The sequence below is a fragment of the Ailuropoda melanoleuca genome, chromosome 6, assembly GCF_002007445.2.
Source record: "Ailuropoda melanoleuca isolate Jingjing chromosome 6, ASM200744v2, whole genome shotgun sequence".
NCBI classification, from domain to species: domain Eukaryota; kingdom Metazoa; phylum Chordata; class Mammalia; order Carnivora; family Ursidae; genus Ailuropoda; species Ailuropoda melanoleuca.
In genome coordinates, this window is record NC_048223.1 from 14839856 (window position 1) to 14855722 (window position 15867).

The 15867-nt window shown below is 39.0% G+C and overlaps 1 protein-coding gene across 7 annotated transcripts in view; it reads right to left on the bottom strand.

Annotated features, from left to right (window-relative positions):
• Window positions 1-15867, bottom strand: part of TMEM108 (transmembrane protein 108) — a 387469-nt gene that overhangs the window by 158412 nt on the left and 213190 nt on the right. For 5 of the 7 annotated variants that reach the window (XM_002924071.4, XM_034661995.1, XM_034661993.1 and 2 more), the window contains one exon: window positions 11548-11634. In XM_002924071.4, the coding sequence (XP_002924117.1) occupies window positions 11548-11587 (40 nt within the window). In that variant the 5' untranslated portion in view covers window positions 11588-11634. Of the gene's footprint in view, window positions 1-7764; window positions 7844-11547; window positions 11635-15867 lie in introns of all 7 variants that reach the window. The other 2 variants (XM_034661996.1, XM_011230839.3) reach the window with 2 other exon arrangements.

The window sequence follows — 15867 nt, forward strand, 5'->3', positions numbered from 1 at the left end:
AAGGCATAAGTGCCATGACTAGAACATCAGACTCAACAAATTGTTAATGCTTCATTTGGCACTGTGAAGAAGATGTCACAGTTATCCATCCTTCCTATCTTATCTTTTCCACCTCTATCTACTCTCCCACATCCAGCTGGTACCCAGAATAAACAACTGGATGAGGAGGAGGACTGGCAGCACCCTGAAACATCTCTATCATCTGACAGCCCCATCAGAAACCATGTGATGGCAGCAGCTTTCAATCAGTAGCAGGGGTAGTTGCAACATCCTCTGAGGGGTAGATGATGGCAAATTTAATTCAAGAAACAAGCAGGATGTATACTGGGAGCCAGATTTCTTTTCCCATCCTTTTTCACAGTTGCTATAATAATCTAAGACTTCTAAAAATAAAGCCATAAGGATGGCACAACCAGAGCATGCTAACTAAGAAATAATGAGGCTAAATGAACTACAGATTCATCAGCTTATAAAAGGAATGGCCCATTGCCTCAATGGATTGCAACATTTCTTTACCCCAATATTACCCAGCCAATATCTGACTTGGGAGCCAATACTTTTATCCTGTTACTGTTTATTTCTTTAAGCAGACCCAGAAATTGGTGTTGGTGGACAAAACAAAAACAAAAACAAAAAACCCAGCCACCAAAGCTGCTAAAACAAAATGAGGCATCCTGGAGGGAAAGGCTGGAGTTCATGGACTGAAGTTGAAAAACTCCAAGAAGAAACACACACTCAGGTGCAACCACCACCCTCAGTGGGTCTCACAGTTTTCCCATGGCAAGGACTGTGACTGAGGTAAAATATGGGAGGCTGTGGCATTCTGGAAAAGATATGAACTTGGAGTAAGTAGAATTAGGTCCAAGTTCCTTGTAGGATCTTGAGCACAACACTTGGCTTCTTTGGGCTTCCATTTCCTTAATGGCAACATGACGACAAAAATGATACCTATCAATAGGGATGTCAGGATGATGAAAGCCACTTGGAATAGGAAAACACTTTATGAAATATAAAAGGCTTGTTTTCATCATCCCTGTGATTATAGTGCTGGTTATTGAGACTAATCATTGCTTCTCTCCATGTCTGGAACCAATTAAAACATATATAGAGGAGTCAGAAGTTGGATCAAAAGTCATCTTTGTTACTAGTTAAGCTGGATTTAAGAACATGGCTTGACCTATGGCTTCTTACTACATCTTACAACACACTATCTTCTTTACATCTTCTGTACTGTCTTGATTATACTATAAGCTTCTGGAGAGTAGAGATTATGCCTCATATCTCTGTATCGCCAGAGTTTTCCACAGAGCCATACATGTAGCAGACACTGTCTGATAAAGGATCACATTAATCACATTTGTACTCTAGTTTCTGCATGAAGCCTCTCTCTCTACTAGCCTGGGAGTTCTTGGAGGGAAGAGTTCATATCCTTTCATTTCCTGTGCCTAGCACAATTCCTGGCATATAGTGGGTTCTTTATAAAAATGACATGAAAGAAAATGAAAACAGAAGGGTACCAGATGGTCTAGTGCCACCAAGGGGTTACATAAGAAATTAAAGTAGGAAAATATCCTAAGGATTCCTTTCATGATAGCTTGTTCATTTGGGAAGATCTCTACCAGCAAAGTGTGATTTGAGGATTTGAGATTGTTTTCCCCATGAAAAACTTCAGCTTTTGCCTACTCATCAGGCACCCTGGCTGTCTTGGAATCTGCACCATGGATATCTCAATTAGAGTTACTCTGCTCATGTTCTTAGCAGAGAAATGCTGTCACTTGGTAATTAACTTAGAGCCATGACCAAAGCCTGTTACATCCGATGTTTCAGTGTATAACACTGACCCTTGTTCTTCTCCCAAGAGATCCACACACCATGAAGTAGTTTCCTTTGGGGTTCCTGCTGGAATTGGTTCATAGCACAATATCCAGGCTTCCTAGACAAATATAGGAAGACTGTGAGAAAGAACATCTCTCTCCCCTGCATCATTAAACTTCCTTGTAACTAAGGGAGATGAAGTGTTGCCAGACTAGGATTGAAGCAGAAGTCAGAATGTGATGGCACACAGAAGGGGTGGGGAATCTCAAAACACTATTCTAAGGAGTGATATTCCTTATTTCAGGGCCTTGCAGAGAACGAGGGAAAAAAGCCTTCCTGTATAGATAAACTTTCGATGCCTCCATGGGGTATAGGTACAATATGCAGTTCACTTAATGGCAGCCACCTGGGTAGGGCTGCTCTGGAGTCACACCCTCTGCTCTATGTGATTCTCTTTGTGCTTTGAGAGTGGTGCACATATCTGCACTGTGCTGTGTTCAGCCCTGGACTACACATTCTCTGTGGACACTGAGAAAATCCCCTAATTTTGCCCTTCTAGAACAAATCAGAATAAAACAACTTTGCTTTCAAAGTCTTAAAAGGATTCAGCGAGTCCTACTTCTTAACATGATGGTCAAGAAACTGATAGTCTAGAGACAGTCCTTTATCCTGGCACAAGGCCCTGATGTTCTGCCTCAGTTGGCCAAATACCAGGCTCTGTACCATAGCGCTGATGCAGGGCAGGAAAGGCTACACAACTTCAAAACTAGTAGTCTGGTACAACGAATAAAGACCTCTGCAGCCACTAGCATCTGTGGCATTGAGCACTTGAAATGTTGCTAGTTTAACTGAGCGACTGAATTTTAAAATTTAATTTTAACTAATTTAAATGTAAAAACTGACAAATAATTCAGTTATTAGAAAAATTTTAAGTATGTGAATCTAATTTTTCAAGTGTAAATTTTATGAAATATAAATGCAAATCAAGTACTCTGACAAAACACAGTGTCCAAATTGAGATGTGCTGTAAGTGCAAAATATACACAGGATTTCAAAGACCTGGTATAAAAAAAAAAAGAAAGCAAATGCCTCATTAATAATTTTTTATACTGGGGCACCTGGGTGGCTCAGTGATTAAGCATCTGCCTTTGGCTCAAGTCATGATCCCAGAGTCCTGGGATCGAGCTGAGCCCTGCATCGGGCTCCCTGCTCAGCGGGAAGCCTGCTTCTCCCTCTCCCACTCCCCCTGCTTGTGTTCCCTCTCTTGCTGCCTCTCTCTCTGTCAATAAATAAATAAAATCTTAAAAAAATTTATATTGACTATATGTTGAAATGAAAATGTTTTGGATATATTGGGTTAAATAAAGTGTATTATTAAAATTAATTTCCCCAACTTCGTTTTACTTTTGGAAAAATCTACCAGAAAATTTAAAATTGTGGCTTGTGTTCTAGGACTATGGAACAGTGCCAATCTAGACTACAATTTCAATCCTCTCTATATGGAGTCTCATTTGACAATATAAACCACCCACGAAACCTACCCATTGTTCCCCTGTCCAGTCCATTCTATTTTAATGCCATGTGTGTTGGGGGTCTTCCATGTGCTGGGCACTGTTCTATGCTGGGAATACAGCATGCTGGCTCTTAGAGGACATTCCAAATGGAGATGTAAACAATAAAAAATAAAGCACAAAAAACCCCATCAGCCAACTCCATTGCTATGCAGAACTTAAACTAGGATAATGTAATGGAGAGAGCCAGGCTGTGAGGAAGGTGCTGGTATAAGTCTGGACAGCAAGGAGCCAGTTATGACAGGTGAGGGGTAATGGCCCATTGAAGGCCCCAAGCAATGAATAAGTTGGAATACTTGAGAAAGGAGAAGAAAATTAGTGTGACTGGAGTACAGGGGTGGAAGGTGGTAAGAAAGGAGATCCTAGAATGAGCACTACACCAGGAGTCTGTGGAGCCATGTTAAAACATCTGCCCTCACATCAACTAAGTTTAGATCTTGGTCAAGTTATCTTCTTAAGATAGCATTAGTTTCCTCATCTGTTAAATGGAGTGGCAATTACTAAAGGAACTTGCTTTCAATCCTGAAAACATGTGATTTTATGATTTTTTCCACATATCCTATTTTAAAAAAAGATTTACTTATTTGAGAGAGAAAGAAAGCACAAGCAGGGTGGAGAGGTAGAGGGAGAAGCAGACTCCCCGCTTAGCAGGGAGCCTGATCCCAGAATAATTTCTTTTTAAAAATTTTTAGGGGCGGGGGCGCCTGGGTAGCGCAGTCGTTAAGCGTCTGCCTTCGGCTCAGGGAGTGATCCCGGCGTTCCGGATCGAGTCTCACATCGGGCTCCTCCGCTGGGAGCCTGCTTCTTCCTCTCCCACTCCCCCTGATGTGTTCCCTCTCTCACTGGCTGTCTCTCTGTCACATAAATAAAAATAAAATCTTTAAAAAAAAATTTTTTTTAGGGGCACGTGGGTGGCTCAGTTGGTTAAGCAGCTGCCTTTGGCTCAGGTCATGATCTCAGGGTCCTGGGATCGAGCCCCGCGTCAGTCTCCCTGATCAGGGAGAGTCTGCTTCTCCCTCTCCCTGCAGCTTGTGTTCTCTCTCTCTCTCTCATAAATAAATAAATAAATAAATAAATAAATACATACATACATACATACATACATACATAAAATCTTAAAAAAATTTTTTTAAACAGGATTTGCTAGACAATGGTACAATTTAACAACAAAAGAAACAAATTATTTAAGGACAGTACTAACATGGCAACCCATGTTTAGAAATTTTGCAATTTATGAAATGTTTTTATACGCTTCTCATTTAGCTCTCAAAATAATCATCAAGGTAGATATTATAATACTCATCATCTGTGTATTAAAGTTAAGGAAAAGGAAGTGGCTTTGGAAGGTTAAGTACTCTATGCAAAGTCCCATAATTAGTAAGAGAAGTGAGAGCTCAAAGTACATTCTTTAAATCCAAATTCTATGCTCTCTCCCACCATATGTTTTAGCAAAAGTGTTTTCTTATAGAAAACTGAATTTACTCATGAAGACTTAATATTTAAATTTGCACAAGGCAACAGTTGTCCTAAGTGTGAGCATGACTTCCCTCTTCTACATACCTGCCAACCATGTAACAGAAAGTACTTGGAGAAAAATAAAAATAAAGTACTCAAAAGTCACAAAATTGTTTAAAATATTTTATTCCTTGGTCATCACTGGAATTGCTTCCAACGAAAAGGTCTTATAAGGTTCGTTTGTTGACTTATACAAATTCAAAAATCACAACTTAAAATGTAAAAGACATTAAATCAACATGAGACCTTTAAGGACCCAGTATGCCTAACTTCCTGGGTTACTGTTACATTTGAAAGCGTCACTTCTTCAATTTTTCTGTGTGAATGACACTTCCTTCAGAACCAAAGAAACCAGTTCTCCAACATTAACAAATGTTTTCATAATGAAAAAAAAACCAGCCTCAAATTCTTGATTTGCAAAAGAATTATCCAATATGAAGTGGGGAAGAAACAGTCTTATAAAACCAAGTTCTAAAATGGACCCACTATAGTAAGTAGTCAGAGACAAGGTCCACTCTTGTTGTTTTCCCTTTGCTTTATTTCTAATCCTAGCTAGTCCATTCTTTGTGCCCTTGTTATTGCTACAACAGAGTAAAAACTAACTTCTAGTGTATCCTGAAGAGTAACACAAAACTTCAAAATTCTAACACTTTTTTTTTTTAAAGATTTTATTTATTTATTTGACAGAGATAGACAGCCAGCGAGAGAGGGAACACAAGCAGGGGGAGTGGGAGAGGAAGAAGCAGGCTCATAGCAGAGGAGCCCGATGTGGGGCTCGATCCCATAATGCCGGGATCACGCCCTGAGCCAAAGGCAGACGCTTAACCGCTGTGCCACCCAGGCGCCCCTCTAACACTTTCTAATTCTACAACACTCTGATTCTGCTCGTTCCCTCCCTGACTTCTCTTTTGCTCTTTCTTCCTAACTCACCCTGGTTTTGTTCCAAGATCCACTTCACCACTATGCAGCTCAAGTGATAACAGGGAATCTGAAAGCTTCTTCCTGCTCCAAGATAGCTTTTCGTAAGTCTAAGACAGTGATTTTCAAAGTGTGGTCCCAGGACCAAAGTTTTGGCATCACTGGAAATTTAGAAATGCAAATTACTGTCCCTACCCCACATCTACTGAATCAGAAACTCTGGGGTTGGGGCCCAGCAATCTCTGTTTAAACAAGTCTTCAGGTGGGGTGCCTGGGTGGCTAAGTCGTTAAGCGTCTGCCTTCTGCTCAGGGCCTGATCCCAGGGTCCTGTGATCAAGCCCCGCATCAGGCTCCCTGCTCTGCTGGGAGCCTGCTTCTTCCTCTCCCACTCCCCTTGCTTGTGTTCCCTCTCTCGCTGGCTGTCTCTCTCTCTCTGTCAAATAAATAAAATCTTTAAAAAACAAACAAACAAACAAAAAAACCAAGTCTTCAGGTGATGCTGTTGCATATCTAAGTTTAAAGCCATTGTTCTAAGCCAGTGATTCTCAACTCTGGTTGGGTATTAGAATCATCTGATGCCCAGTCACCACACTCCCCACTCCTTCCCCTATAAATTCTGATTTAATTGATGTAGTGTAAGGTTTGGAAAAGGGGATTTGTTAAAAGGTTCTCAGGTGATTCTAGTGTAAAGTCAGGTTTAAGAAACACTGATGAAAGCCAATCAGAATAATACAGCCTAAAATATCAAACTGTAGTTTTGATGAAATGAAGGAATCCATTTCCATAACGCTGCCTAAAGACCAATTGTGTCATTACCATTATTACAGCCACTGGTGGTACCCACTGGAGAAAAGCAGGCTGATAAATTGTTTTTAGTTATTAAATAGGACATGCTCTTTTATTTCCTCAAGTGCAAAGTCTTTAGTAGCCTCAAGAGTGACAGATTTGCAAGGGGTGGTGGACAGACAACCCAAAAGCTATTGGCAGTAAAGGCATACTCAACTGCTATGTTTTGTATGGGAAGGGGTGAAAATCATTTGGAAAAGAATTTGTGGTAAGCCAGGATTTGAACCCAAGCAGTCTTAATCCAGAATCCAAGCCCTTAATCATGGTTGCCACACTATTACTCTCTGTGGAGATTATGAACAGTGTAAAAGGCACCTTCAATGGTGGTAGAGGAGATGAAGATCCTTCATTTCATATGCTTTCTTTCTTTTTTTTTTTTTTAAAGATTTTATTTATTTATTCGACAGAGATAGAGACAGCCAGCGAGAGAGGGAACACAAGCAGGGGGAGTGGGAGAGGAAGAAGCAGGCTCATAGCAGAAGAGCCTGATGTGGCTCGATCCCATAACGCCGGGATCACGCCCTGAGCCAAAGGCAGACGCTTAACCGCTGTGCCACCCAGGCGCCCCTCATATGCTTTCATAATGCAATAGGTTTATGAGTGCCTGTAACACCTAGAAGAGCCTACGTTTCTGGAGTCAATACTTGTTTGAACCTACACTGACCTAAATTTATGATTTATAACAATTCTCCCTCCTCAGTCTTAGGGAAAAATTTCCTCTTATCAGGAGAAACAAACCATGAAGACAGAATACATGAGCCAACTTCAGTTAGTACAGTATATGCAGAGCATGCAACAACAAGCAAGATGTATTAATAATAATATAGAGCACGATTTAAGAAATATAAACGCCTGAGTATAAAGGAACACCTAACTAAATATAATCACTCCTTAACTCTAAGTATCCAAACAACCTTGGTTTGAATAGATATTGGTATATAAAAACTTACTTTCATAAGCTCATAATAATTATTTTAGTCTTCTTAACAATAAAGTAGCACAGTACACAGCACCTAGGAAGAGATCAAATCTGCTAACTCAGGACTCAGCGCCTCCCCGCAGTGTCATGTTCTTAAAGGTTTATGATGATGCTTCTTACCTTCCATTATTACTTCTTTTAAGTAAAAAATTGTGATATGGCTTGGGAAAGGCAGTCTTGATCATGTCAACTCCTTCCTCTGTAGAATGGGATTAATGATAATTAATGTCCCACTTGCTTTGATATTCTGAAGTATTCTGAGAACCAAATTCTGTGAAAATGTTTTGTGAACCAGACAGTCCCATGTATATGTTACAGTAGAGCCCCTGGTTAGGTTGTAGCCCTCTCTTCTAGACAGAAGGCCCAATAAGAAAACTGGCATTTATTGTAGGTCTATGTGCTGTGTTATCTCACTCAACACCGTCTTATGTAGTGGGTGGTCATATCCCATTTTACATATGAGGTGCATGGAGGTAAAGTAATTTATCTAACATAAGCCACCTACTAAGTGGTAGGGCTAGGATTTGAACCCAGGTCTGCAGCTCAAAAACCCAGGTATTCTTAGCACTAGCTTCACACCTACTCTATGGTGTAAAAAAGAAAAATGAATGCAGTATTTGTTTTTTACAGAACTATGAAGGTTCTCATCACCACCCTCATCCTTAAGTTTTCAGTCGTTCCAAAGTATCATATAAGATATGTTAAACTTTCCCAAAGGGCTAAAACTGGCAGGATGAAACACTCAGTACTGCACTATGGAATAGAGCCCAAGAAATAAAACAAATTAGACACAGTCAGTTGTTACAAAATTAAAATAAAACCTCAATTTTCCTGCCTGCCAAAGACTGCATCCCTTAGCCCCTATCAGACAAAAATAGGCCTAATCACTATTGATTGTGATGCAGTAATCCAGACAGAGAGCTTGGATTTTTTTTTTTTTCTTTTCTTTTCCTTTTTTTTTTTTTTTAAGCTTACACTGATATCACTAATAGGATGCAAGCTTTATCACAGGTTAGAACCACTCCTAGCTAGCTACAGGGACAGCAGAAGGGCCACACACTGATTTTTTCTGTGTGTGGTGGAGGCACCAGGCAGAATGGAAAAAATGAGCATGAACAAAATGGTCAGAGAGACCCGGGTATGAATTCCTACTCCATTACTCACTACCTGGTCACCCTGGGCCAGTCCTTAACTTACTCATCCGTTAACACTTCTTCATCTTGAAGCATTTGCCTCTGGAATGAATGAGATGATTTAGGTAAGCTGATAAGCAGATGTCTGAACTGAACACACTTGGCACTCAAGAGTGAGCAAACTCTCTGATGATATAGACAACTCATGAACTCACTCATGTCCATTAGTAAGTAATTGCTTTTTTTTTTTTAAACAAATGCTGTATAGACTAAAAAGGACTATAAATTCTTACTATTCTTCCCTTTGAGAGTTGGAGTCTAAGACCTTTCCCCTTGAATGAGGGATGGTCTTAGTGACTCCTTTGGCCAATACAGTGTGACTGAAGTATTGCTCTTGGGTTTTCCAGCCTAATTCATAACAAGCCTTGTAGGTTTTGCCCTGGCCTCATAGCTATGAGCTGTCATATAATAAGTCTGACTACCCTGAAGATACTACACTGTGAAGAAGCCCCAATTTGTCATGTGAAAGGGAAAAAAGATATTGGGTGGGCCTCAGGCTGGTCCAGCCTCCAGCCCAGATCCCAGACACTGTGGCGACTCTACCAACCCCTACCCAAATGGCAGGTGCATGAGCAATATAAGTGATTGTCGTTGCTTCAAGCTACAAAATTTGGGGGTTGTTATGCAACAAAATATAACCAGAACACTCTACCAGGTTTCCCCCCCAAATTAAAAACATCAATTTGCTGAGTTACAAAAAGTAGCATAGTAAATTTATATTGACCCTGTAGTTCTCAAGTCTGATTCAATACTGAAAAAAAAACCATATTGTTTGTGGCTGGCTTTAATCAAAGTTGTAACTTAGTAACTGGCTGAGGAATGACATATACCAGCTATTGAGTGCATATGTGTGCCAGAGTTTAAGTTAGCTTGGGTTTTACTAAATATCCAATTCTCTTAAGAAAACAAAATGCTATACGTAACAACCCCTCATCTCTGTGAAATTATGAAAAACATTGTCTGAAGTCAGACTAATTGACCTACTGCCCCAGTGCCTGACCCTCCCAGCTCTACAAATCTGGACTCCCACAGCCAGCTACCCAATAACCACAGTGGTTTATTAAGGGCCACCACCACCTACCTCCTAACTAGCTGGAATCTACCTACTCTGGGCTGCTTGCATTTCCAGGCAAGCTGGTAAACAATGAAACTGTTAAGACAAAGCTGATTTCTACTGATACCAGTTAATGTCTGAGGAAAAGCCCTTCAGTTTTCACACAGGCTTCACTTGGGAGGATGGGCTTCATTAGCATAAGACTTGATCTCCGACTCATGGAATACTTAACTGAAGCCTTTCAAATCATATAGGACCTTATAACATTTCACAAACTTTGGGGCATACAGTCAGCATAGGTAAACAACAAACATTTTTTGCTGCTTTCCAAATCTACTAAGCTCTCTTTCATTTTCTGTTTCTTCCTCCTGCAAAGTCTGCTTTCCCTTCTTGGGTGGGAGGAGGGTGGGGGGGTGGTGGTGGTGCTGGGTGTGTGTGTGTGTGTGTGTGTGTGTGTGTGTGTGTGTGTGTGTAATCCTATTTAACCTTCAAATGTCCACTCTCCCATCAAGGCAGAGTTAATTATTGAGTGATGACATTGCTTCTTCAATCTATAAAATCTTTTTTCTAACAAGCAAGTTTACCGTTTAAAAAAAGGCAACAAACCCACAGTTCTATAGGATGCATGGAGAAAGAACATGAGAGAGTTCATATAACTTGGCGATGTTTCACCAGGCTGAAAACAGGGTGATGTGATCTGTGTTTCAGGGATTAGAATTCAGTGGCAGAAATAAGTTAATTAAAACACCTAACCAGAATGCCTTCTATACATAAAAGTGCTTTGCACTGGAGTGCAACATAACCTGAACTGATAAATTCTAAGGGGGGAACAGGTGATTTGCATCTCAATCTCTTATGTCATTTTCTTGGCAAAAGTTAAAAAGGAACCATCCAGTCTAGGGAAGATAGGTCTTCTATATACCTCAGCAAGAACCAGACAAGCAGAATGAACCCCAGGTTTTCCCAACTCAATGGTTTTGGTTTAACCTGGAGTGGGCAATGTCTATTGTCCCAAGTGGGTCAACCTGAACATCAAACCCACCAACTTATATTGGTTTTTATGTTCATTCAGTAACAATTGCAATCCCAAAGGTTATAAAGTCACTCTGGGGTACCTGGGATTTGTGGCAAAACCCCCAAAAACACATGAGCAACGTGCGTAAAGTCATAACCAAACACTTTTCATTCTACCATCAAACCTAAAGAAATCACATTTTTATCGCTAGTTATTTAAGAACACACATAACTAAGCAAAACATTCTAAGCCAAAGGCTGGATAGTCACTGAATGATAACGGGTTCTATGTGACAAAATCCACAAAACACAGTCTACCATTTCTTCTCTATGAGGAACCCACAGAAGCTCATACTGGAACCCTTTATTCTGCCACAAAACCAAAAGCAATAATGTTTTTGACACTCAACCTTGAATTAACTATTCTTAACATGCCAATTAAGAATTATTCTAACAGTCTACATTACAACTGATGCCCAAAGCAATGGAGTGACTTAATGCTTCATACTTTAAGTACCCAGACGAAGCAGAGGCAAAATTTTCTATTGAGCAAACCCTGGTCTTCCTCCAGAAAATGTATAAGTTTCTGGCACTGGACAAATGATATTGGTATACTCTAAAAGAAATGCGATATCAACTTACTTAACAGTTGGCAATAGAGGGCCTGTAAACTTCTCTTCATGGTATCATCTGGTCCTGCTTGTCCTCCAGTTTATTCATGAATTCTGTCTAGGAAATTGGGAAAAGAAAATTGTTACACCTGGTGAACATAATTCAATTCAACAATCAGAAAGAATTCCACTCAACAGGGGCGCCTGGGTGGCTTAGTAGTTAAGGATCTGCCTTCGGCTCAGGGCGTGATCCCAGCATTCTGGGATAGAGCCCTGCACCAGGCTCCTCCACTGGGAGACTGCTTCTTCTCCCACTCCCCCTGCTTGTGTTCCCTCTCTCGCTGGCTGTCTCTCTGTCAAATAAATAAATATAATCTAAAAAAAAAAAAAAGAATTCCACTCAATATGATCCTGGTTGTAAAGCCTAAAATCCCTGACTTTGAAGAGGAAAATCCTTGGAATGGATATACCACGGTCTGATTTACAAGTCTATGTTATATAAATACCAATTCATGAATTGGTTAAATCCTGAAACTATACATACCAGTAAAGGAAACTCATGGGCAACTAGACAGTGAAAGTCTGACTTAGGAACTTTTGAGGACTTCCAATTAATCTCCCCCTGAATCTCTAGTTTTTAAACAGGAGAAACAAAAAATTTCTAATCTTATTTTTGTTATGGTCTTCAATCCAAAAAAACAACCCAAAAAGCTTCACCGCACTTGAAGTTGTATTACATTAAATATACTCATTATTTTCTGGTTATAAAGGGTAATCCAGTATAGAATATTTGCAAAATATAGCTTAACAAAATAGAGATAATATATAAGAAAATACAAATTACCTATCTCTGCAGCCTTTCAATGTGAACTTCTATTGGTCTGTCTCATTTTATCTATTATATTTTTTGTTTGTTTTTAAGTATGCTCTATGCTCAATGTGGGGCTTGAACTCAGCACCCTGAGATCAAGAGTCATATGCTCTATTGACTGAGCCAGCCAGGTGCCCTCTCTATTGTACATTCTAATTTTTCTTCCTAGCAGAAAATCTTCTTATATTACTATTACTTTGCTACTTTATTTTAAATGGCACACAGAATTTCCTTAAGGTAAGTTCCTACAAATGGAATCACGAGGACACAATTTAAGGTTTTTAAAATATACTGGAAATCACCCTTCATCAGTACCAGTATATGAAACTATTCATTAGACTACAACCTATCCAATGATGGAAATTTATAATTTCTTTACATCTTTGCCAATAAATAGCAAATATTTCATCTCATTGCCTTAATTTGTATTTTATAAGTTTATTATTTGTCTTTTAAAAATTTTTAGCTCACATTTGACAAAGATTCCCCCCCTCTTTTTTTAAAAAAAGATTTTATTTATTTATTTGACAGAGAGAAAGACAGCCAGCAACAGAGGGAACACAAGCAGGGGGAGTGGGAGAGGAAGAAGCAGGCTCCCAGCGGAGCAGGGAGCCCAATGCGGGGCTCGATCCCAGGACTCTGGGATCACACCCTGAGCTGAAGTCAGACACTTAACGACAGAGCCACCCAGGTGCCCCTGCGCCCACCCCCCCGCTTTTTTTTGGACAAAGATTCTTTAGTAAGTCTCCTGAACCACTTCCTAGGTCCGTCCATGAACTTCCTTATAAAGTCTAGGTTTAGCAAGAACGAGATTGGCAAACTGCTAAGTCAGTTTGACCAGAACCCTCTACTCTCAATATCTGATCAGGTTCCTTATCCTCCATCAATCCCCAGGTGATAAGTACCCTGGCCTATCTTTAGCAAGAATCTTATTAGGTTAGTTTAGCCAGAACCCTTTACCCCTGATGTTTCCTCTTAGTAATTTTCCATCTACTGACACCCCCCGGCCCCCACCATCCTTGGCTATAAATGGCCACCTGCCCAAGCTGTATTTGGAGTTGAGCCCAATCTCTCTCCCCCACCATAAAATCCCATTGCATCGTTCTCTATACCTATCCTGATGGTCCTGAATAGAGCCTGACTCACCATCTTTAACAAATGTCATTGAATATCTTTTTCTTTAACACTTTAATGATTCTCTACTGGCACGCTGGGTTATTTTCTCATAATACCTCAAGTGAAACTAATTTATCTTTCAAATGTTTTTGTGGAGATATAATTAATATATTATAAAATTCAGCCTTTGAAGTTTACAATTCAGTGGTCATTAGTATAAAGTTGTGTAACCTTCATCAGTACCTAATTCCAGAACATTTTTCATCACTCTAAAATTAAAAAAAAACCAAAAACCAAAAAAAACTAAAAATAGAAACCAAAAAAACCTCCAAAACCAAAAAACAAACAAAACTGAAAAACAAAACCCCAAAACTCCTATGTTTATTAGCAGTCATTTCCCTTCTCCCCTCCTCCCAGTCCCTTGCAACCACTAGTCACCTATAGATTTGCCCATTCTGTACATTTCACATAAATAATATATAATGGATATTTTTTGTATCTGCTCTTTTACTTAGCATAATGTTTCTTAGGCCACTCTATGTTGTAAATTGTGCTTTTCCCCCCTTTCTGTAAGAATGAGAAACACAAACACACTCACACACAGCCATGATTAGAGAGGCCTTCTTTAGTCCAGGATTACATAAACAGTTTCCTGTGTTTTCTTTTGGTATTTTTGATTTCCTTTAGATCTGTTTCTGGACTTTGTGTTACATTTTATATCTCTGTTTGCTCATTCTTTCACTATAATAATAAGCATTGTTTAAATTAAACTCTTGGTAAAGTTAAGTCCTCCCATTATTACTCTTTTTAAGATTTATCTTGTTCCCTGAATGTTTTTCCCCTAAATTATCTTTATCATTTTATTAAATTCCAGAAAAAATATCATTGGCATTATAGTTGTAATTATCTTCTACTTGCTTTAAAGACTTGATCTCTTCAAAATCCAAGTGTGGTGAGGAGAAAGATAGTATTTTAAAAGTTGTAGCTCTGAAGATTGAAGAATTCTTTTCAGAGAGTGAGGAAGCACTTTTTTGGGGTGTATGCACAATAGCATAATGACTATGTAAAGCCCCACCCACTGCCCTACACACGATCTGGCTGAGGAAGAGGGAGAGAAGGACATAAATTTTTTTCCATTATAAAATAACAGGAGATTTCAGTTCTGACAGGCTTGGAAAGAGGGGTTAAGATGATATACAAGACATGATCAGAGACAGAAAAAGAGCAATTCCAAAAGACAGAAGTAGGTGGGACCTAAGAATGAAAGATAAAATAAGAAACTCTCCAGAAGGGATGACCCATAAACTTTAAAATGTATAAAATTTTTCTTTGCTTGTTTTATGCTGCTTTTACTTATACACTACATCTATTCTCCCCCACAATGCTTATCCACCACTAGCACCCTCAAAATCTCAGAAGTCTTATACAAAATAGTCATATATTAATGGTGCTCAGCTGGCAATGATAGAACAGAGACTAAGTCTCAAGACAAGGGTGACCAGGAACAGGAAGGGAAAACAACAGTCATAAGCAATGGTTAGTGGGCATCTATGGAGAGGACTTAGGACATAGTAAGCGCTCAACTGTAAAGTGAGTAAACATATGAATGAATGAATAAATGATTAAGTAACAGGAGAGCAGAGAAATAGTTGTTTATATTGATCAAGGGGAATATAAGCTCCTTAGTCATCTAGAAATGCGTAGAGTTTTCTGAGAAACTGTTATATTTTTGACAATACATGCAATAGAGCCATTTTATTCACATATCAAAGAAACAAGTGAGCTCATAAATCTGGGACACTTGGTATATCTGGTTTACACAGGGCTATCCCAGCTACAAGGACCATATGGCTTGTACTTATTCAAAATTAATCTTTATTTAGATCTTCCTGTGAATTTTGCAGTTTTGTACTGCTTTTCCCTTACTTGAGTTCTATAGTCTTGTCAAATTCATTCCTAGGCATTTATTTTTATATATATACATATATATAAATTTATAAATATATAATATACATAAATATATATTATCATATGATTTATAATTATATATAATATATAAATATATATATAATATATATAAATATATATATTTGCCACTGTGATGGAATTTCTGCTTCCATTTTATCTTCGAATTGCCTCTATATGAAAATGACTGAGTTTTGTATATTCATTTTGCGACCTAACCAAACTCACTTAGTTCTAATGATGGTTTCTCACCTGAGTCTCTTGGGTCAGTTGTTCTGCTTTGGATAGACAGAGAGGCACAATGAGATTCCATCTAAAGCCATTTTGTAACCAGACGGTAGGAAACATTAATTGTATCATGCCCCTCAGGGAATAACTTAGGACCTCCAAGGATGACAA